Below are 24,022 nucleotides of genomic sequence, written 5' to 3'. Positions count from 1 at the left end.
CTCTTCTATGGTTTCTTTCACTAAAGACATATCTATGTTATTGCAATCTTGTGATCTCTTACTTTTATGGTTTAAAACCGTTCCCCTCACTTCAGATTCACTAACCTCACTTAGATACAAACTTTGCAAATTGTTTTCAATTAATTCATCCAATCCATTTTTCTCTTTTGGTTCAACAATATCCCTTGCGAGATTCAGTCCCACATTAACAAAAAAATCATTAAATTCTTCTGCCACATCTTGTTTCTTGTCTATGCACATATTATCTTTTATTATAAATTTAGGATATGTAGCTTCTTTAAATTTATTTCTTGTTAAACCATTTATAATTTTCCACATTCCTTTCATATTTCCTATATTTTCCTCTAAACAACTGCTATAATATGTCTCTTTCCTTAACCTAAGTATTTTCATTAGTTTATTTTTATATGCCTTATATTTCATCTCAGCTTTTTCCGTTCTTTGTCTTAAGAAGACCCTATACAGTGTGTTTTTCTTTTTACATGCATTAAGTAACCCATTTGTCATCCAGGGTTTTTGTTCCCTCTTTTTCTCAATGTACATTTTTAAAGGACAATTAATTTCATATAACTTTGAATAACTATTCAGAAAAGAGCTATACGCTTCATTTGCATCATTAACATAAACATTTTCCCAATTATATCTTAATAGATCTTCCTTAAAGGCTTTCAAGGTTACAGGAGTCCTCAGCCTCCATTCTCTTTTCCTCCTTACAGGTGCTTCTTCATTTAATTTACAATTATAATAAACAAAAATTGGCAAATGGTCACTTATGTCTTCCACCAACAGTCCCCCTACAATATCATTACTAACAACATTTGAATAAATATTGTCAATTAATGTAGCACTTTGTCCAGTAATTCTACTCGGCTTTGTGATTGTTGGAAATAAACCTAAGCTGTCCATTGTATAAATAACGTCTGTGGTACCTTTGTGGCCTTGTGGATTGAAAAGATCAACATTAAGATCTCCACAAACAAAAACATTTTTTTTACCTACCACCTTCTCAAACATACAAACTAATTGATCCTTTGTTTTGTCAATACATGTTCCAGGCGCTCTATACACACAACTAACTATTAGATTTCTACTTGTTTTCATCTCTATTTCTACAGTGACTATTTCAAAATTCCCAGCACTTGACATTGGCATTTCATTGTCCATCTTATCAGTCTTCTGCTGGTCTAAGTCTTCGTCATGTCCATCAAAAAAGGGAAACACGTAATCTTTAAACATACAATCAGTCATTGTCATTTAACACTTGTAAGCCAAATCCTCTCTCTGATCTGTGTGCACAAACAATCCATCCATCCAGTTTCACGGCATTCCCAGGCCAAAAAAAAAATCACAGTCAGTAGGCCCGATAGCCCTGAGCCCCAAATTAACCATCCTCTTCCAAAAATATCACACAATCTGGGCCATCTAGGACTCCTGCCATTTCCATCAGAGTGCAATTCATTCATTTCAGGCTTCATGTTTTAAATCTTTCAAGTTCACTAAGATCTCTTACCGTGATAATCTTTGCTTCCTCCCTAAACTTCCTTTGCTTCCGTTTAGTTTGATTATCACCTTTCCATTTCTTGTCCATGTTGCTTGAATCTTCATCTGTTTCCTCAGGTTCCTCGCCACTCTGGCTATATCAGCATTCTTTTTGGTTAAATGTTCATTTATATAAACATCGCTCCCCTTCAGTTTTTTCCCTTGCTTTAGAATGTCTCTCTTATGTTTAGTCGCGACAAACCGCAAGACAATAGCTGGCTTCGTTTGTTTGTTTTTCCCTGGAAGACTGTAGCAAGATGACACATTTTCACTTTTAATATTAATATCCTTTGTCTTAAAAAATTGCATCACTTGATATTCCAGCGATTGCTGTTCTTCGCTCGAAATATCTTCACCGTCTTTTCCAGCAGCCACACTTGAGTAAGATCTATTTCGGATATCAAGCCCACTAATAATCAAGTCATTCCCTCTTGCGTTTTGTTCCAACTCATCAATCCTTCTTTCCAACTGGTCGACCATCATGTCCTTTTCTTTTACCAAACTTTTCAATTGTTTGACTTCCGACATTAGCTCCTCCAGCATTTCTTGTTTTTTAGCAACTCGAGCAAGGTCCTCAGACAACATGCTCAGAGATTTTCGAATTTCCTCCATATCCTCATCAATTTTCTTTTGTCTTGACATGTTTAAATTTCAGCATTTACTTCGCATTTATTTATTATTCCATGTTACTGCTTTAGTTGACATCGTTCGTATCTCTCTCTCTATATATATAAACTATAATAGTATATTGATAATGATAATACCGACCGATTTACTCACCGAAGGGTGAGTAAATAATGACAAAATTTACATTTTGGGGTGAACTATCCCTTAAATAACCAAAAATTGTTTTCAGTTTGAAAACCAATTAAACAACGTGCAATGATTCTGAAATTACGAGGAACATGTCGAGGTCCGAGGAAGCACTTGTTTAACTACTCTGTGTTGTAGACGGTCAGATCTTTGGCATGCGTGACCAGCAGCTCCCAGGGAAACTGATTCACGGGTCTCTTGACCTTTGACCCCGTCTGTTTGCTCTCTTGCACCATGAGAGTGATGTCTTCATCATCTAATATCCGTATCAGATCACCCTCGGGGTCCCGGTAGTTTAAAGCAATATCTTCCACTTGAAAGATGCCCCTGAGGGGGAAAACAAAAAGTGCAAATATAATTAGTATAATGCAATTTGAGGCCTCCATGTTTTGTCGCAGTCATGTGACCTTTATGCAAATGATACAACAGCAGCATTCAATGACAGAAGTATATTCAACATAATGCAAATGAGATTTATTATTAAATATCAATCCGGTGCTACTCAACACGTGGCCTTCGAGACATCGTTTTGTGATCTGTATGATGTCGTTTGTTGAAAGATTATTCATTAAAGGACAAAAAAATCAGGCATTAAGACTTAATAGTATTCTCTTGTTTTTGAAGACCTGTTTTCTATACTGCAATAAATGTTGACATTTCATACATCGGAAATTGTTATTTGTAATTTTAGAGTGCGACTGATGTAGCTTTAGAATATGGAGTAGATGGTCTTAATTTAATAATCAAATGGATTTTTCAAATAAAATTGGATATTTTCATTTAAATTGGTAAACAAATAATTAAATTTAGAAAAAGAAAATAAATATTATATGTTGTTAGTTTTATACATATTCAATTAGTGTTATAATAATATTAATGATTTTTTAAATTTTATTAATATTTACATTTAAAAAAATATATACAATATTAAATATATTATCATTTATATATTATTAAAGTTTTATTAAAAAATATATAATATAATATAATATAAGTGTTAGATTTAATGCTTGTAAAAACAATCTGAAAAATAAAACAGAATAAAAAAATGTTCATTAGCATTTTGCTAATCTAATGACACAAAACAGTTATTTAAAAAAAAAAAAACATTTATTCAGCAAACATGTATTTACATGCATTTGTCTATTGTATTATTTTAATGTTACATTTAACAACGCTTTTAAACATGAAATAAATTAAAATCTTATTTAGACATGTCACTTGTTTTTCAAAAAGAGATTTTCTGCTAGATGTTAGATGAGAAATTTTAGGGGGAAAAAAATCATAATTATTACACTGTAACAAAATGTATTAAGTAAAGCTGTGTTTTTGTTTTCTAAAGCATTTTCTGCTGGTCAGACCGAAAAGTTTGACATTTAAAGAAAGACCGTCTTTCACTCCTGGATGTTTTTCTGTTACTTGAATTAAGACAGGAAACATGGTGTGAATATTAAAGAGACACCAGCTCTCCTCAGTGTGAGAAGAAAAGCATAATTAAAGATGCTGATGATGGAAATGAGAGAATAAATGCAAACACAAGCTGATTAGGAGACACTTTAACTGTATTAAATGGCAGAATATTCAATTAATGAGGCTTTCTTTTATGTTTCCATTTTGGGGCAAATTGCGGATATAAAACATTTCAAACAAAATAACCTGATAAGAAAGCTGAACAGGACAGGGATAAAGGTACCTCATTTGGGAAAGCAGATCTTTGTAAGACGGCTGAATGGAGAGATCTTCCTCAACACAAACGTCCCTACAGCGGTCAATAAATACAGCAACACATTAACTGAGAAACATTCATATTCAACATCTAGGGGGTTGCCAGGGTGTTGTGACGTGGTTGTTAAGATGTTTCAGTGTGTTTATAGGCATGGGAGTGATTTAAAGGATAATATCTTTAGATGAACTGATGGGTGTGTGTGTGTGTGTGTGTGTTTGTGAGTGTGTGTGTGTGTGTGTGTGCGTGCGTGCGTGTGTGCGTGTGTGCGTGTGTGTGTGTGTGTGTGTGTGAGTGACCTTGTGTCGATGCCCTCGGGCTGCAGCAGATAGCAGCGCAGGCAGCTGTATGAACTCTGAGCACGTTTCCCACTCTTGGAAACTCCACGCTCTTCGTCAGAGTCACTCTCGAGAAGAGGTTTAATAATGTTCACGAACGACTCGGGAAAGATTCCAGTTTTGTCCCTCACTGTGCCCTACAGAGAGAGAGAGGACATACAGCATGAGCAGATGAAGACCTCAATGTCCTGTCTGCCTGTCTTTTTGTCTGTCTGTCCGTCCTTCCGTCCGTCTGTCTGTCTTTCTTTCTGTCTGTCCATCTGTCTTTCTTTCCATCTCTCTCTGTCAGTCTTTCTTTCTGTCTGTCTGTCTTTCTGTCTGTCTGTCTGCCTGTCTGTCTGTCTGTCTGCCTGTCTGTCTTTCTGTCTGTCTCTCTTTCTTTCTGTCTTTCTGTCAATCTTTCTGTCTGTCTTTCTTTCTGTCTGTCTGTCTGTCTGTCTGTCTGTCTGTCTGTCCATCTGTCTGTTTTTCTGTCTGTCTGTCTCTCTTTCTTTCGGTCTTTCTGTCAATCTTTCTGTCTGTCTGTCTTTCTGTCTGTCTGTCTGTCTGTCTGTATGTCTCTCTGTCTGTCAATCTTTCTGTCTGTCTGTCTCTCTTTCTTTCTGTCAATCTTTCTGTCTGTCTGTCTGTCTTTCTTTCTGTCTGTCTTTCTGTCAATCTTTCTTTTTGTATCTCTGTCTGTCTATCTTTCTTTCTTTCTTTCTGTCAATCTTTGCCAATCTTTGTCTGTCCATATTTATGTCTGTTTGTGTTTCTTTGTCTTTCTGTCTGTTAATCTTTCTGTCTTTCTTTCTTTATGTCTGTCTGTCTTTTTTTCTGTCTATCTGTCCATCTTTCTGTCCATCTGTCTTTCTTTCTGTCTGTCCATCTTTTCGTCTGTCTGTCTGTCTATCTATCTATCTATCTGTCTGTCCGTCCATCCATCCATCTATCTATCTCTGTGTTATTGAGAGATGATTTGTTGTATCTGTAGCAGGGGAGATGAACTGATATGACAGATAGAGGGACACAATAAGGTAGGGGTATTAATGTCCCCAGAAGTGGGAGGAATAATGCTTGCTATGGCCCTGATCTTCAGACACATTAGGTGCATTCAAGCAAGAAAAATTAGTTTCTGAGGCAATGAACTATGAGTTACGACTTGATCTTTCTCTTTCACCCGCTCTTTGTTTTAGAGGGTCTACTGCATGTCTATGCAATACCTAATTTTCCACCCCTTCTTTTTCTGTCTCTGCAGTTCAATTCAGGTTAAATCATTCTCTTTTTTTTATGATCTGAAAAGGCTGCAATGTGTTTGAGTGTGTGTCCAGATCAGATCTTCTCACTTTAAATGTCCCACTCATTGACACATACTCTAAGACATAAATGTCTCTTGACATTTCCTCCTTTATGTCTTTTTCACCATCATCCTTCATTCATAACCCAATCTTTTTAGTGCTCCGTCAATTACTTTATACATTAAATTATTCCCTTCTTCCTTCCTTTAGTTAATACCTTTATCCCTCATGTTTTCTTGATGCTGTATATCCAGCCAGAGTGATGTATGTTTGTAGGTATTTGTACGTACATACTACACACACATTTTCTTTTGTACAGACAATAAACATACAGTATAATATGAATGCATTAAGTTTAAACCCTCTTACATATGAAAACATTCTATATGTGCAAATATTTGTAAGGCCTCTGAAGTCAGTCAGAACTGAAATTGCCAGACCCTTTGTAAAATAGAGACCTTTTTAATGGAAAACTGAATTATAAATAAAATCCAGATGGGACTAATAAAAGTTATGTACAAGTATTAAATGTATGTAAAATACAATGTCATAATAATCTGTATTTTCTTATTTGTGCATTTATGTTATATAAAGAACATTCATATAGCGCAAACAGTTCAAGGTCATGGGTTTAATTCCAAAGGAATACATGAACTGATTAAATGTACACCTTTAACGCAAGGCAATTTAAATAAAAGCATCTTCCAAATTGTTTAACAAACAAACAAGTCAAATGAGATTTAAGCATTCAGTAAATATGATGATGATATTTAATTTATCTCATATGATACAATAAAAACACCATTTGAATTTTAAGTATTTTACTTTTTTCCTGGTATATATGCTGCTTCAGATGGAAATCTGCATTGTTTTGCAGTGTAAAGTTGTCTTTATTATTTTCTTAGAAAAGTTAGAATTTAAAAAATCATTTTAAAAAAATCTAAATGAAAAATTTTGCCTACAATTTTCTAAAAATTACTTTTATTATCATTGCTGTTGTTTTTAATAGCAGATGAACACATTGTTATTATTATTATTAATAGCAGTAGTGGTATATATTAATTTGTAATTATTACTATTACTAAAACTACTACTACTATATTGATGATGATTACTATTTATTAATAATAATAATAATTATAAGAAGAAGAAGAATAGTAGTTATCATTATTATTATTATTATAGCTATTATTGCTGTTGTTGATGTTGTTGTTATACCCCATTTAATAATAATTTTACTTTAATTTGTCATGAGTCCGGACCCGGTGGTCCTCCCTCTCACCACCAGAGGGCACCACTTCCATTCTCCCGGACTCATCACCTTCACCCACTCAAACATTCTACACACCTGGTTCACTCTGTACACCTGTGCACATACTCACTCACACAGCTGTTCCCCATTTGTTCACGAGTATATAGTTTCGTCTCACACACCACTCTGTCTTGTTGCATTAGTCGTCATTTGTATATGCTGTGGTTCCTGTTACTTTTTTTGTTCTCGTTTATAATAAAGTGATATTTCCCTGCATTTGGACCCAGACCCTGGTTCTTCCACGGCGCCGTCTCTACCGCGCCGTGACATAAATTCTCTTTATGATTTGGTTATTAAATGGGTGGGACTTTGCAATTAAAGGCCAATAATTTGACATTCACCACTGTAAATAAAGTGCTTAAGTGCTCATTTAGTGTTTAGAAAATTCTTTTTAAATTTAGCCATTTATGATTGATGTAAAACAGAGTTCTGAGCTACTTTAGTACACTGTAAAATGCAACCTTGTTATCTTTAGGAGGTATTAATATAACACTTTTATTATTCTAAAACTAATTTAGTTTTGTTGATTAGTTTAAGTTGATTTGATGATGTTAATTTATGTTTATGTACCTCCAAACATAAATGAGATGATGCTTCTCCATCCTTTTTTCACTCCCTCCCTTTTTCTCTCTTACAAACCCTCCTCCTTTCTCTCTCCTCTCCTTCTGCCTACCTATTCTTTTCTACCTCTCTCTCTGCTTCTATCCTGTTATCTTTCTCTTCCTCCATCTCTCTCTCACCTCCAGCCAGTCTGCATTGACTCTCCGCAGGAGGAAGATCACATCTCCAGCCTTGAGACTGAGCTCCAGGCATCCGCTGCCGCTGAAGTCAAACACCGCCTAACTCACACACACACACAGCAAGGACACGCACGCAGGAAACACACACACCGATAGAGAGAAAGAGAACAAAACATATCCTGAGTGAGGCTAAACTGCAGGTAAGAAATCCTTGTTGTTTAATAACTTTGAAGAGAGAAGATGAAAAGAAAGGATAAGAGTGTTTGATAAAATAGGATGAAAGGGTGCTAGTAAGAAAAAAGAAACTACTAGACAAAGTGGCAATAAGAGAGATTCAGGAGTGAAGATGCTATTCACAAAAACTTAGAAGTAAAGAGATAAATGTTTTCATTGTACTTTTCTTTTTTGACACTTGCAAAATATTACTATGGAAATACTAGGTATTTCAAGTATTTTTACAATTTTGCAGTTATTTTTTTTTGCACCATGGTAATTTCAATGAACACCATGGTATTCTAAGCATATTACTTCAAAATGTGTTCAATAACTGGACTTTGTAACAGATAGTAATACAATGTTTTGTTGTACATACTGCATGTGATTGATAAATCATTTTAGAACATTTAATTTAAAAAATACCACTATTTACCATGGTACATATACTACGAAGCATATATTGCATATGTGCTATACAAAAAAATAATAAAAACTTCACATTCTTAGACATTTAGCATGACATAAATAGTTTTGGATAAGTACAATGATAATACCATGGTATAGCATTGTATTCTTTGAAAAACACCATGTTTAACAAACATGTCCAAATACCATGCTTTTTAGATTATACTCAGAATATCTCAGAAAATCTCTAATACTTCAAGGTATTTCAAAGAATAATTTATATATATATATATATATATATATATATATATATATATATATATATATATATATATATATATATATATATATAAGGACTACAACATGATAAAAAAAAAACAAATTCTGTGACTTCTATGAAGAAAGTGCTGTTAAAGAATATGCTTAAACATCATAATTGTGAAAAAGAATGAGTTAATGAGTTAAATGAGTTACAGAAGAGAAGAGCATAATTTCAGATAAACAGTGTCTGATGAAGAGAAGTAATGTGTTATACAGAGGTGGTGAACAAAGGAGAGATTGTGTGTGTCCTCCAATATCATTTGTCCATGTCAATCCTTCAAGCTTAGTTAATTCAAAAGAGACCAAGGTCAATTAATGCAGAAAAGCTCCTTCAAATCTCAAGATATAGAATGGTGCTCTCAATTATAAATTGTTCAAGTATACCAACTTTGTTTTAGATGCTTCTTTTAAAATTCTTTGGAGAAATAGACACACAAGAGGCATACAGTTTCAGCTATAAAATGACAGCACAGCACAGCATTCCATATACTTTGTAGATAGAACCTTTTGTATTTTTAATATAGAAATATTGTTTTATATATATATATATATATATATATATATATATATATGTATATATATATTTGTAACAATATTTTAATTTTATAATTTTATATATGTAATATAAACTATATACTTAGACATGCACACTGCTGCAATCCACTATGACCATGGAACGCTGCAGGGTACACTGGTGTTTCAAAGTGCTCTGTGTAACTGTATGCTAACACATGTGTATGTGTGAGTGTGTGTATGATGGGCATGAGTGGGCATCTGTTCTCACTCCGCCATCTCTGTATGTTTAGATAATGCTTTAAATCTGCTGAGCTGTGGGTTGCTTGGTTTGTTTGCATGAGTAGGAGTGTGTAGGTGAGACGTGTTAGATGTTACCAGCTAATTACATCTTGGCAGTTGCTTTAAGTGTGAGCACGCAAAGTGTGTATGTCCGTGCATGCTCGTAGGCAGCTTCTGAACAGAAAGATACAATTTGTGCCAAAACTCAATGTGAAAATCTCCACAAAGTTAACAGTACAGAGCAAGTATCTGCTCTGTGCAGGCTCAGTAACATCAGATGAAGAAACTATTTCAGTACCACTGCTGCTGTGAAACCCTAAAAATGGCTTTTGGGTCATTTGTGTGGGCTAACTGTGTTATATAGTGCAAGAAAGTAACTCAGTGTAATAATTGGCTTCTTCAGCCACACCTTGATAAAGTTAAAATTAGACCATTTTAAGCAAATGGAATTTTGTTTGATATTCCTTAAGAAAGAGGACAGAACAAATTAACACTCAGAAATGTGACACAACCCGACAATACTAGAAAAATCCTGTTATAAACAACAAACTGCAGGATGTCGGACTAATATCAAAACCTAACAACAAAATAACACCTTTCTTCCTCATATTGTGTTTTCTTGTGTGCCTAGTCACTTGTCTTTTTATTACATGGTTAAACCACACTGGAAATTAAACAAGTCTTTGAAATATGTGAGAATTTGCCACAAACACACTCTGCTATGTGGAAATGTGACAAAGCAATTTCCTACCCCTCATTTTCCCAATTTAATATATGTGCTAATTAGCCTAGCGCTGAGAAAAGCTCTCAGTAGCATTAGCATTGCCACCGTACCCTGCAAGGTACCAATCTTTTGAAAGTCATATTCTTTTGTATTTTTCCACAGTCTTCTGTTATTGATTCATCTTAAACCACTAAACTCACAGGCTACATTCATGTTGTAGATCATATGGGTCTTTGTTGTGCTAGCGATGTTGGTTCACCTAAAAATGAAAATTCTGTCATAATTCTTAACTAACCTCATGTTGTTCCAAAACGCAATATTGTAAAGAATGTTTTTCACACAAGCGAAGTCATTGGGGTCCAAACAGAATATGGGAATTTTCATTTTTGGGAGAACTATTATTTTAAAAATTTTAAACTGAAAATGAAACTTTAATTATAGAATGTTTGGCATTTAAAAAAAAAAACACAGTGATGTAACCATGGTATTTGAATACTTAATTCTGATTGGTTTACATTCCTGCACTCATTTACACACTGAATTGTGATTGATCTTTTCTTTCTTCTATCTGTCTACCTTATATAGTCACCTACAGAACAGAAAATATGGTGTCAATTTTTCTAGCCAAACAAAAACCTACTGAGTGTCATGACAAGTAGCAATGGCATACTTCATTTTTCGTAGACTTTAAAAAGAGTGGATTGACTTAAAACATAAACACCTCAAAAAGACAACTTTAAACATCCAAAGGGTAACATTGAAGAGAGTGTAGATGGGCAAATGTGCAAAAAATATATATTCCTGATGAAAATGTATATAGATGTTATAGACACTTGGGTGACATATATTTGCTTTTTAGGCAATCTAGTTAGCAATAAGTCGGTATATTAGCTGAAAACTATGAATTAAGTGATATGAAGACCTCAGGGCTTGCGCTGCACTCAATATCAAGGAGAAGTAGGTCGAGAACAAACTGAGATAGATAGACTAAAAAGGCCTAAAAATAAGTTTATAAAGAAGGGAGTGTAAGATATGTTGGCCAAATATGTCAACTCCTGGTGTGAACCAAAAAAATCAACAAAATACACGTTTTACTGCAATAATACTCTATCAATCTCTTTCACTTAGCAGAACTGTACTGAAAGGGTCTTTGCTGTTTGCTTATATTCAGTGAGTTATTTTCCGCATGGGATCAAGGAGTCAGAGAACATACCTAGTTATAGTATGACTCTGGGGGTCACAAAGCACTCTGATTTCAATTAAGGAGTCAATGACCTCCGAAATGAGCTCATTAGCACATGGCCAGGCAAAAGGGAGGTGTTTTTCCTACCTAAATGAGTGACCCAGTTTGGCTCTTCTCAGCTGGGGGATCAGGGCAGGATATAAAGAGAAGAAAGAGATCACTCTCAGGGGCCAGAGTTTAACTAAGAATGGGTGTCAGTTATTAACCTGCTTATCAAAGCTTATAAATGGCCAAAAGTCATTAATCTGCAAATATAATGGGTTAGAAACTAAAAACTTGAGACTGAATATACAAAAAGTATGCCTCTCTTATATCATAGAGATAACCATCCAAAACTTTCGCCCCCAAGCTAACAGCCAAGATCAGGTGTGAAATAGCTGTCCTTTTCGAAACGAACCATGAAAATAACCGTGAAAGTACAATAATGTGCAAGTGTGAATTCATACTGTGTAATCAATAATAGCCAACTTTAATGCTTAAACATTATTATATCTGTATAATGACTTTATAATGCTTAAATATCTTCTCCTATATCGCTCATACCGGTAACAGTTTTTCTTATAGCCAAAGTGAAGGACTCTAATGGAAACAGATCCATTGAAACACTATCTCTAATCTGTCTATAATGTCACTCTCTTACTGTCTAAACTCGTTTCAGTGATACAGAGGAAAGAAAAGACTTGGATTTTCAATCAAGCCCTCTGTCTTTTGTACCAGGAAATAGACATGTAATTTTCAGAGCCATCACATAACAAATGAAGCAAAAGATTTTGTGATAGCTACATGACACTTCTGAATTAGTTAATTTTTTACTACATGATCAGTCTCATTTGAGAAACCTGGATTCATTTACTCACCCTCATGTTGTTCCAAACCCCACTGACTTTCTTTCTTAAGAATCTGTGGCACACAAAAGAAGAAATTTTGAAGAATGTTCACACTGCTCTTTTCCATAAATAAAGTGAATGGGGAGCAACTCTAAAAATAACAAAGAAGCACCACAACAGTAGTCAAAATGTCTTGTGCGATATATTCCATGTCTTCTGAAGCCATATGATGATTATGTGTCAACATTTTTCACTCAAAGTCCAGCTCTCAAATTTAACATTTGCTTCCACATATTCAAAATTCCTGCATCACAATCAAGCCCCTTTCACACAGAGATTCTGGAAAATACACTGATAATGTGTCCCGGGAGTCCTCTGTGTGAAAGGGGCTTCAGATTTCTGGTGCCATTCATATCAGTTTTGTTGTTCAGAAGATCTGAAATATATAGCACACAAGTCAAATGGACAACTTTTATGGTGTAGCCTATGATCACTGTATGCTTCCCTTTGTAGGAAAAGAGCAGCATGAACATCCTACTCAACATCTCCTTTTGTTTTTAAAGGAAGAAAGTAAGTCAAACAGGCTTGGAATGACATAAGCATGTAAAAATGACAGAATCTTCATTTTTTGGTGATTACTCCTAAATAAAATCTTGCTCAAGGCTAAAATAGTGACAGCTCATGAATTATCCCTTTTAAAGTTCGAACCTGCAGCCTTTACCAAATATTTATCCGCTAAGCAACGCCACCCACATATCTATCTTTCCTGGTCTTGCTTTCCAGATCTTTTGTTGTCCTATCGGGTGTTATGCGAAGTGTCGGCCACACATCCACAGCAGAACAAGGTAGAAGTCTCTTCCGCTGTGATCTCCATGTGGAGAGCAGAGTGTTTAAATCATGTACAGTCGCCTGAGAATATGAAGACAAATGTCCAGCACCATCTGAGATTTATCAGCACACCTGCTACATCGATCAGGATAGGGGATCATGGGAGAAATGTTTTGAGATAATAAAATACAGACGTGTGTCAAGTTCGAAAGTGTGATCTTTTGGCTTAACCAAAGGCATTTTGAAACACTAGGAATTTAATATTTGTCCAAATAATTGAAGACAAAGAGAATATGGTAAATGGGAATCAACCCAAATCTCATGAGAAGACTATCTGATGAGGTCGAAATTTTGTATGAATTCGTACAGTGAGACTAGCTCAAAATTATAAAATAATAAAAGTATGAAGGTCCACCCCTAACCCTAAAGGGATAGTTCACCCAAAAATGAAAATTGGATGTTTATCTTCTTACTCCCAGGTCATCTAAGATGTAGGTGACTTTGTTTCTTCAGTAGAACACAAACAAAGATTTTTAGAATCACAAATTTGGCAGTCAAAAACATCGTACACAAACAAAACCAAATAAAACCCTGCAGCTCATGACAATACACTTATGTTTAAAGACACAAAACTACCAGTCTGTGCAAGAAACTGAACAGTATTTATAGTTTTTTACCTCTGATTCAATGCAATGTCCGAGCTGTCCTGAGCACGTTCTTAACAGTTGGCGTGTGATGTGTCTTCTTCTTCTTGATTTATGGAGGATCGCAGACTTATAAGTGCATTACTGCCACCTATCTCTCAAATGGACCATTGACACTCTATCTACAGTACAATATCAATTAAGAGTTTGTGTTCTAATGAAGAAACAAAGTCACCAACATCTTCGATGCCCTGGGGGTAAGCAGATAAACGTAACATTTTCAGTTTTGGGTAAACTATCTCTTTAACGATGAGTGGGTCAATTAAGCATAATGTACAAATGATATTATACAAATTTGCCAAATTTTTTTATTGTTTTGAATTGCCATGATATTGTACTGAATCAACTATATGCTCAACATAGCAAAATGAGGTTTACTTGCACCAGCGCCACCTTGCTGAGTGCAGGTATAGACATGATTTTATTTTATTCAAAATTTTTGGCCATTAAACTTTGACTCACACACACATATTCACACACCCTTCTGCCCTTACCTACAGATGGGCATGGGCTATAAATCACGTTTTACTGCATTTCTTTGTGGTCGTATCTTGTGTGAATGGAATGATAGAATGGCAATCCGGTCTAACAGCATTGGGAGACACACACAAAAGAAAAAAAAAGGAACAAACATTCTTGTAGGAGTGAAAGTACTCCAGAGGGCGCAGAGGGAGTGATGCATTTAAGGATGGTGTGAGAAAGCAAAATAAGGAAGCAAGACTGATGGGTGAACTGTTGAAGAGATTAAAGGAGGGATGCAAGGATAAAGTTAAGAGTGGAAAAAAAGAGCTGAGACTATATTCAGACAAAGACAAAGAGAGGCAGAAGGAACACGACTGAGAAGTAGGTGGAAGACAGTGTTTAAAGCACCCACATTTTTTCAACCCCTATGCCGTTCCAAATCCTTATGTAATTTTCATCCATAAGTCACAAAAGGGAAATTTGTGCAAAATTTCCTGTTTGCTCTTTTCCATGTAATTACAATGGATGGAGATTCAAAAAATTTTGAGCTTCAAAAAGAAAGCAAAATCACATGAACAGAATCATAACAGTCCATTCGACTAGTTCATCATGAGTAATCAGTGAAGTGAACTTGTGACCTAGCTCAGTCTGATTTGAATTATATAAATTCATGCACAAATATTTTGAGTCAAATCTTTTGGTTCAGTAAGTTCAGTTGGTTCACAAACCTAGTATGTACAATTTATACATGAATCAAACTGACCTATTTCACAAGTTCACTTCACTGATTCAGTGATTCAGATACAGTATATAATGCAAAAGTCATGTGGAAGATACTTATATGGCGCTTTTGTGTCCTTTTGAAGCTTGAAAAATTCCATTCATTGGAAAAGAGTTATCTGTACTTTTTGAAAAATATCTTCTTTTGTGTTCCATGGAAGAAAGTTAATTAATGGGGCAAAAATTTGATTTAGAAAACAGAAAGACACAAACGTCTCTTTCTGTGTCTGTATAAGAGAAGTGCCACTGTAAATCTATCCCATCACCACAGAACTTCATTGTCATAGAATCAGCAAACTAGATTTTGACATTTTCACAAGAAAATGTGTGGTGTTTGCCGACACGAAACTTGTTGCATGATTGCTGGGGTGTTTTGGGTGAGTGCCAGGAATTGCTGTGTGGATGCTGGGGTGTTCTGAGTGGATTTGAGTGGACTGCTGTGCCGTTGCTAAGGTATTCAGAGTAGTTGCTAGGGTGTTGTGGGTGGTTGCTCACTAGCCCAAGTCAAAAATTCTCACCCTTCAAATCTTTAAATATGACTTAGGTGCTTCTTTCGATCTAAGCCTATGAGATTTTTAGCCAAAATACAAGATATTATGAAAAGTAACAGCACACTTCTCAACAAGCTGCATAATTTGAGATATCATTCCTGTCCGTAACACAAAATGTGTGAGACAAGTTACATGCTGAAGTTTAATACTTAGAGTTATGGATTTGGTCACATCAAATTTGGTCAAAATTAGCAATATTTTCTACATAAATCAGTGTGGATTATAGATACATATTCAGAATTCTCTATAAATGAAGCAAACTGTAAGTGACAATGAGCGTGTTGTGGAAGAGTCTCAGCCTCCACAGTTTTGTCATAATCCTCAAGTTTGAGGTGTAAATTGTGTAATAACCTCCTGACCAAATGTCAGAGCTTTGTGTGGTGCCTGCATGCTTGAGCATGTAAGTATGTGTGTAGTATGTAGAGTGTAGGCTGTTAATGAAAGTGTTTCCAAGGAAACGCTGGTATACCTCTGCTCTGGGTGCGGAGAGAAGGTCTGTTTTGGGCTTTATGGTTTTTCTAGTAAGAGAGAGAGTGAAAAGAAAGAGCATTGTAAACTTCAGATGAATAAAAAAAAGAAGTGATTTGTTTCTACAACATTTTCTCTCGAAGTACGAGACAGTCAAAGTGAAAGGACAGCAAACCTTTTTCTCAGAAGATATTCTTTTGCAGCTCCAGAGACATTTAAATATAAATTTTGTCTCGGATGTTTCTCCAAAAACTCCTTAGCTCAGATAAATTGGTCTTAGAATAATTTGATGAGAACTATTCAAGACGTTTGTTTTGGATCTTGTCAAACAACCTTCTTTGAGAAATTATTGAGCTCTTATAGACATAGAAGCAGCTAAAGTCTCCATTTGCCCTCTATTTAATCACATTAAATGAGAAATTAAATGCATCTCCTTTGTGGTTTGTCTTCCTTATGGAAGACATATACATGACTGACAAAGCCACAAAAGGTTTCTATTGGATAATGGCAGCAGAACGTTAGCAGAACAGCATGATCCTGTAAAATTATGCAGTGAAGTGCTGGAAGGAGAAATGAAGGATTGTGGGTAGGTTCCTACACTTTGCGTGTGGGGGGCCGCAGGCGGCGCAGGGCCCGCGGGACCTGTTGGCTGTCCAACTCGGTCTGGTAGAAAAACATCCGTATCAGATCATCCAAGAGTACCCAGGTAGGCAGACAAAGCAACCTCTAAAGTACAGAGAAAGAGTTTAGACTTGTTTAATAGGATGTTTTCCCTGGAAATCAAATGTTTTTTTTTGTTTGTTTTTTTTTTGCTTTGTTTTTTGTAGGTAAATGTCATATTTTAATATAGTATTGACTGCTATTCAACAGAAAATGCCATTTGAAATGTGACAAAAACTACACTGTGGTGGGAACTTCCATGATTTTAGAAAAAAGAACACACAGTGTAATTCTCCATTTGCATGTATATGTGCTTAATATCTACAAATTACATCAGTAATAATGTAAAAAGTTCCTTTTCTTAAAGTACACAGGCTCAAAAGTTACCATAGTTGAAGAATCACCCTTAAATTAAATCAAAACGGACAGACAGTGACATAGGTTTAGAAAAAAAAGAGAAGTAACAAAATGGGAAGTGTTTTTTCTCTTCTAGTAATTCAACACAGTGCTGATTGTACTGCAAAGATTACAACCCCCAAAACACATGAGTGCAACAATTACCAAACACACCTCCTACCAATACAAAATGACTGTGATAAAACTGAAAACGCTTACGGAATTTCAAGACTGACTCACCTTCATGTAATTGTTGAGCTCTGGGATTCTGCTCTCTGCGATCTCCTTTTTGTTTCCCATAAAAACCTTACCTGTGGCAAATCAAACAAGCGGCAGAAATAAGTATTTAAGTTTCGAGCAAATTAGTTTGTAAACCAAAAAATCAAAAGCTAGATGAAGGGTGCCTTGCAAACTCTTTACTGCTAATGCTAATTAGCTTAGTGTTATGTGTGTCCAAATATTACACTAAATTACTTTCTCAGTTGTATTTTTGATTTCACCCAGTGGAAATGATAATAACATGCACAGTGATGAGAGGTCTGTCATTAGCGTCTAAGTACTTTATGGGATCTGAATGGGAGAAGAAAAAAATGATGAGGGATCCATTCATATAAGTTGGTTGGAACCCAATTTTAACAACGTTTTAATAGCTATGCAATAATTCCATTTAATCTTACAGAAATCTTCTGATTATCTTCACTCTGTCTTTTCTAATAAGCTTCTTCATTATAAATCTACGTTAAATAAGAATTAGTGAGATCTGAATGGTACAAGCAAAGCAAGGAGACGTCCCTTTATAGCGCATCAGAGCAGTCATTGCTAATGTCCTCAAATAAACTTGACAATTATCTTTCCTTTGCATAATATTGTATAATCAATGCATATTCCTCATTGGCTCGAGCAAACAATTGTCATGAAGACAGTAACATCTGAGGCTAATTTGTATTATAATTGGGCTTGATTTAACTTGGCTCCACTGGGTTCAGGTCTAGCTGGCAGGGAGCGTTAAAGAAGCTGTGGTGGAAAGTCGTGGAGAGACACAGAAGCCAGTTGCATTGCAGTCTTTAGGTGACCTTAATGAAACAGTGGGTAGGGTGCCAAAGAACGACCTCTCCTTCCTGCTGAATTCAATTATACACATACTTGTTTGGTCAAAGATGGAGAAGGGGACAGACAGAGGAAAAGAAGCAGACAGAGAAAGAGACAGTGAGAGACCTGAGACATAAGGCTGATTAAAAAGGGATCAAAGGAGAGGTTAAAGATATTAGAGACTAGAGAATGAAATAAGAGTAGATAAAAGTACTACGATGAAGTAGATGACGTTATTATTTCTTCTATAGGGTTAGTGCTGAAGCAAGTACTGGTTCACATTGAATTTAAAATTTGACTGGTGATGATTCTGCTCAGGCAAGCTCAGGTATTTGGGAACTTGCAAACAAATTAAAACAACTTTGAAAACTGTATTTCCTTTTGTGTGCAAATAGATGAAGAGGAAGCAGATGAGGACAAAAAAGTCAAACAATGGTTTCAGTCAAAAGTATGGTACTCATCTCATTTTACTAAAAACACAGTATTATAGTCTTCTTCTGACTCTGCTGTTCTCACTCTCAATCATAGAAGTTCTAGATAATTAGTAACTATGTGGGAAACACTTTAAGTACTCAAAGGACAAAATCCTCCTAAGAAATGATCTGATCCATGATCTGGTGTTTTGAGATCCTTTCTATAGCCTTACAGTTGGTTCCTACGTCTAGCCCTGGAGTGTCCAATCCTGACCCAGGAGGTACAACATCCTGCAGAGTACAGCTCCAACTTGTCCCAACTTACCTGACTGGAAGATTCTAGTAATCCTGGTGATCTTATTTACCATGATTCAGGTATTTTCAATTAGGCTTAAAACTGAACTCTGTAGGACAGTGGCCCTCCAGGAGCAGGATATGGCACTGTTTTTTGAACATCTTTGATTTTTCTGAGCTCCACACACCTAGGTGAAAATTAGGTGACGGGTTAAAGTTATGGCCTCAAAAATCTTATCTATCTGGTTGTACTTGTTTCTTCTGCTTTCATTTTGACAGTACCTGTGCTCCCTCATCCTTGTCGAAAGTTATTCAGTGTTGAATGTCGAGTTTTGGGACTTGGGTCAGATTGTCAATGTAATGAATTAAAACTTCCTAGTCATCGGCAAGAAGGAGGCGGGAACCGGCGGACAATCAAATAACATTTTAATAATACAAAATAAACACAAAACAGCGCACCAGCCCCTCACGGACGACTGGTGCACTCAAATAAAAACCAAAACACAACTAAAAGCCCAGGCCTGGTCCTCTCTCATCCTTCACTGTCGTCGCTCCAGTTTTATATCCTTCCATCTCCTCCGTGGGCCTCGAGACTGGTGAGTCGAACAGGTGTAGTTCATCTCCAATCACTCCACCAGCCTCGCTCCCACGTCCCTCGGCCCCGCCCCACTCGTCACATACTCCTGAGACTGTGCTCTACCCCCCCCCCCCCCTCCCTCCCACCGCTCACGGGGACCTGCGGGAACCTGGGGGTAGGACAGACGAGGCGAGAGAAAAGGAGATGGAAGGAGGAGCGACAGAGACGAGAGAGGGGAGAGAGGAAAAAAAAAAAAAAATTCCGGTTCCCAGACGCACTGCTGCTCGGCCCTCCACCAGCTGGGTGATCTCCTCCGCGGTGCCTGGCGGTGGCACTGGACGGCCCTCGGCGGACGGCACGACACTCCTCCGCCGCCCGGTGGACGGCGACGGCTCCTCCGGTTTTGGGCAGCCGGCAGGAGTCCCCCGTTCCCTGCTCCTCCCCGTTCCGGCGGATGGCAGCAGGCTCCGGCCACCTCGCGAACGGCGCCGACTCCTCCGCTCCCTCACGGACGGCAGCCGCCCCTCCATATCGTGGGCGGCCGGCAGCGAGCTCGCCCGTCCCCGGCAACTAACTCCAGTCCACCGCCTTGAGCATCCATGGCGGCACACTCCTCGCCTGCTCGATGGCACCGCGGATTTACCACAGCGGCGAGGGATCTTCAGCAGCGCGTCCCTCCTTCTCCCGGGTTTCGGCACCACTGTAATGAATTAAAACTTCCTAGTCATCGGCAAGAAGGAGGCGGGAACTGGCGGACAATCAAATAACATTTTAATAATACAAAATAAACACAAAACAGCGCACCGGCCCCTCACGGACGACTGGTGCACTCAAATAAAAACCAAAACACAACTAAAAGCCCAGGCCTGGTCCTCTCTCATCCTTCACTGTCGTCGCTCCAGTTTTATATCCTTCCATCTCCTCCGTGGGCCTCGAGAGCGGCGGGTCGAACAGGTGTAGTTCATCTCCAATTACTCCACCGGCCTCGCTCCCACGTCCCTCGGCCCTGCCCCACTCGTCACATTCAAGAGAGATGACTTTTGGCTGCCATCAGTTTGATGACAATCCAAGTCATGATCATTGCGCTCTTATGTGAGACACTGGACCTCAGGTTGTTCAAAAGCAGGAGTGTCCAATCCTGATCCTAGAGGGCCACATTTCTGCAGAGTTTAGGACCAACCCTAAGCAAAGTCACCTGAGCCAGCTAGTCAAGATCTTCAAAATTGCTTTAAACTTCCAGGCAGGTGGGTTGGAGCAGGTTGTAGTGGCGCTCCAGAAGCAGGATTGGACACCCTCGCTTAAGGTGGACTGATCCTGTAATAGGTTCATGGCCTTGTTAAAGGTTGTAGAAACCAATTCCACTAGCTCTGGTTGTGCGGTGAACCTTAAGCTAGAACATTCATGGACTATGCAAATTTACACAATGCATCTAAGCAACTTCTTGTTCAGTTCAGTTCTGTACATACTGCCACAAATTTATTTGAAGGGGTCATATGATGCGATTTCAAGATTTCCTTTCTCTTTGGAGTGTTACAAGCTGATTGTGAATAGAAAAGATCCCTAAAGTTGCAAAGACTAAAGTCTCAAACCCAAAGAGATATTCTTAATAAAAGTTTAGACTCATCCACACCCTCCTAAAATGCCTCATTTAAACATGCCCCCACATTTCAACATCACTGTGTGGCAAGATTTGCATCACACCACCCAAATGTTCACACAAAGAAGGTGTAACTTTGATTCTCACTGTTGCCGCCAGCGCCATGTTGAGGTGACGCTCTTTCAATGTTAAAGCGACAAAAAACTAGAAATCAGTGGTTAAGTTGTATTTACAACACTGTTCCAGAACAGTTCAACCCAAATATTCATATGTGTGCAGCACATTTTATTACGGAGCCCCGCACATGACATGCAGGGAAAAATATTAGGCTAAATCATGTGCACGATTTACTAATTTGTTCCATCAATGTATTAAAATATGCACACGATTGCTATTGTGTTCCCTCAATTTACTATTTAGTTTACTCGATTTATAAATAATTTTGTTGTTTTTGTCATGTCGCGCCGGTGTTCTGACTGGGACATGCATCCCAGTATAGCAAGAGGTGTAACATTTCCGTCACACACTTGAGGTATTCAGCCAATCACAACACACTGGATAACTGGCCAATCAAAGCACACCTCGCTTTTCAGACAATGAGCTTTGTAAAAATCGAGACGTTTCAGAAAGGCGGGGCATAGAGGAATAAAAATAATGTACAGTATGTGGAAAATAATGTTTTTATTTTATTTTATTTTTTTAACCTTAATCCGCATAAACACATTACATCAAATACACAAAAAAATGTTATTTTTAGCAAAACATCATATGACCCATTTAAACTTCAGTTGTCACTACTTGAGTTTTTGGGGAGCTGAATTTAGCTGTTCTTATCTAGGGATTAGGTACTTACAGCAGTAGTGAAATGACAACCATATTTAGCTGCAGTGTGTTTACAGCCTGTGCTACTGAACCTAGATTTCCCCTGAGCTCTATATTGCTGTTGTTTTAGTTGAGGCTGTGCAACAGCGGCTTAGTCACAGACCTGGCAGAGTAGGTAGTTGGCAGGTGTAGTATCCCGGCTGGGCTACAGCTGAGTATTTAAGCTCCAAACTCTGGTGCAGAGCAAAGAACTGACGATACCTTCTGTAGATCAGGTATTTACTGTTGCCTTTGGTCTTCACTTCAATCACGAACCTCTGTAAGAAGGTGATAAAGAACAAACAAATCAAAGACTTAAGGTATGTAGTAGTGTAAGAAATTTAAAAACATTGAGAGTGACACAATGGCAAAAGATGCCAGTCTGACAGGCGTGTACACAGACATCTAGTATTTTGTGGCTGTTGGTTAAACATAAAGAACTGGTAATAGGCAGACTATAAAGCAGACAAATTATAGAAAACAGGCAGATTAGAGGAAAGGTCAACAACGGGGGTTCAGGTCTGGAGAAACTCACATAGTAAACAATGAAACCTTTCTTCTCCTCAATATCAGCAATGGTTGCGGTGACCGGGATGTTGTCTGGAAGCTGGTCGAAATCACTGTCCAGTGAACAAATGTTACAAACATTTTGATTAACACAGAAAATATGACTTTAAAATATGTGTTTAGATTAATGTTACATTAATTAATTTACCAGAAAATAATCTGTTCCACCATTAAAAGCTAATTTTGTGTCTACGGTATGTGTGTACACATATAGATATATTTTTATTAAGGGGCATTTGTTGTTATTATTATTAATGATAATAATAATCAGTCTAAATTATACTTTCTGAGATGAGAATACTTTTCTATCACAGTTTTAAAATAAAGTTTCTGACCCAAAATGTTATTTTTATTTTTAAATGATGTGATACATTTAAATAATTTTATGAATGATCAGCATTATGCCACCATCTTGTATAAGATACTGAAAACGCTCAATTGCCCAATGTTACAGATTCATTAGTCGTTGTTTTTTAATCTGGTTGGTTAGTATGCCTACCTGGCAATAGCAAAGTATGATACATGTTGAGTGAACTACACTAGAAAGTTTTCTATTTTGAATCATAGTATACTACAACCATGTATTGTACTACTAAACATTATTATAGTATCTATACCACAGTTTAAGTATAGCTACAAGTTAAAACAATAGAGCACACACACTACACCCTAACTCATTAATTTAACGAATAAATAATTACAAAGTCATGATTTCGCTCACCTTTCATCGCGCAGCTGTTGTGGGAGAGACATTCTGGATGACGCGAGATTCAGAACTCTTCAGACGCTCACAGAGAGAGAGAGACAGAGTTTAGATCAGTAAAGTGGAAGTGAAGCTGCTGGTGCTTTTCTGAGGCGGGTTTAAAGTTTTATGTAAACCTAAGGGGAACTGAAAGAGTACCGGTGGGGGAATTTAGTATGAGATGTTCAGCGGATTGAAACATGGAAACAAATTTTGAAATTTTATTTTTACTTGATGCGTAGTAGCTATTTTTAAAACGCTCAGCGAGTCCCAAGAGATGCGTCAAGTAACAACACGTCCTGTGTAACGCCCACGTAAACTTAATTGTATTAACCTGACAAGACAATAAGATGGAACGACAGAAAGAATGAAAGAAGTGAAAGAAACACGTATGTGTGTGTGTGTGTGTGTGTGTATATATATATATATATATATATATATATATATATATATATATATATATATATATATATATATATATATAATTTTAAGCCTAGGCTACTTAAAAAAATGTAAATTTCTTTCACAGGTCATAAAACATTTCAGCAAATTTGTCTTTATCTTATCTTTATCTTTAATCTTTATGTTGCAATTTCTGCACAATGCTATTGTCACCAAATGGAGTTGCAAAAATATTGAATGATCTACTCCAGTCTGTTAAGCTTAACAGATACCCCCTCCCCACTACTCACGATATTGGTAAAGTAAAAAAAAAAAAAAAAAAAAAAGGATTTTGATA

The 24,022-nt window shown here is 36.9% G+C and overlaps 2 protein-coding genes across 2 annotated transcripts in view; one reads left to right on the top strand and one right to left on the bottom strand.

Moving 5' to 3' along the window:
- Window positions 1-2,279: 2,279 nt before the first annotated feature.
- LOC132131392 (neutrophil cytosol factor 4-like) lies at window positions 2,280-23,396 on the bottom strand. The gene is made up of 10 exons (XM_059543404.1): window positions 23,263-23,396; window positions 22,510-22,594; window positions 22,099-22,252; window positions 17,384-17,454; window positions 16,686-16,813; window positions 16,089-16,137; window positions 7,764-7,862; window positions 4,396-4,571; window positions 4,067-4,132; window positions 2,280-2,700 (listed from the first exon to the last, which is right to left on the bottom strand). Exons 1-10 carry the CDS (start codon window positions 23,292-23,294, stop codon window positions 2,496-2,498), a joined length of 1,065 nt encoding a protein of 354 aa, XP_059399387.1. The 5' UTR covers window positions 23,295-23,396; the 3' UTR covers window positions 2,280-2,495.
- The window catches only part of LOC132131393 (parvalbumin-7), a 37,545-nt gene continuing 21,269 nt past the window's right edge, over window positions 7,747-24,022 (top strand). Inside the window, exon 1 of the mRNA XM_059543406.1 lies at window positions 7,747-7,963. The gene's annotated coding sequence lies outside the window, so the exon portion shown is untranslated. The remainder of the gene's footprint in view (window positions 7,964-24,022) is intronic.

This window comes from Carassius carassius, chromosome 48 (genome assembly GCF_963082965.1).
Source record: "Carassius carassius chromosome 48, fCarCar2.1, whole genome shotgun sequence".
Taxonomy (NCBI): Eukaryota; Metazoa; Chordata; class Actinopteri; order Cypriniformes; family Cyprinidae; genus Carassius; species Carassius carassius.
This window is presented reverse-complemented; position numbering and strand designations above follow the sequence as displayed.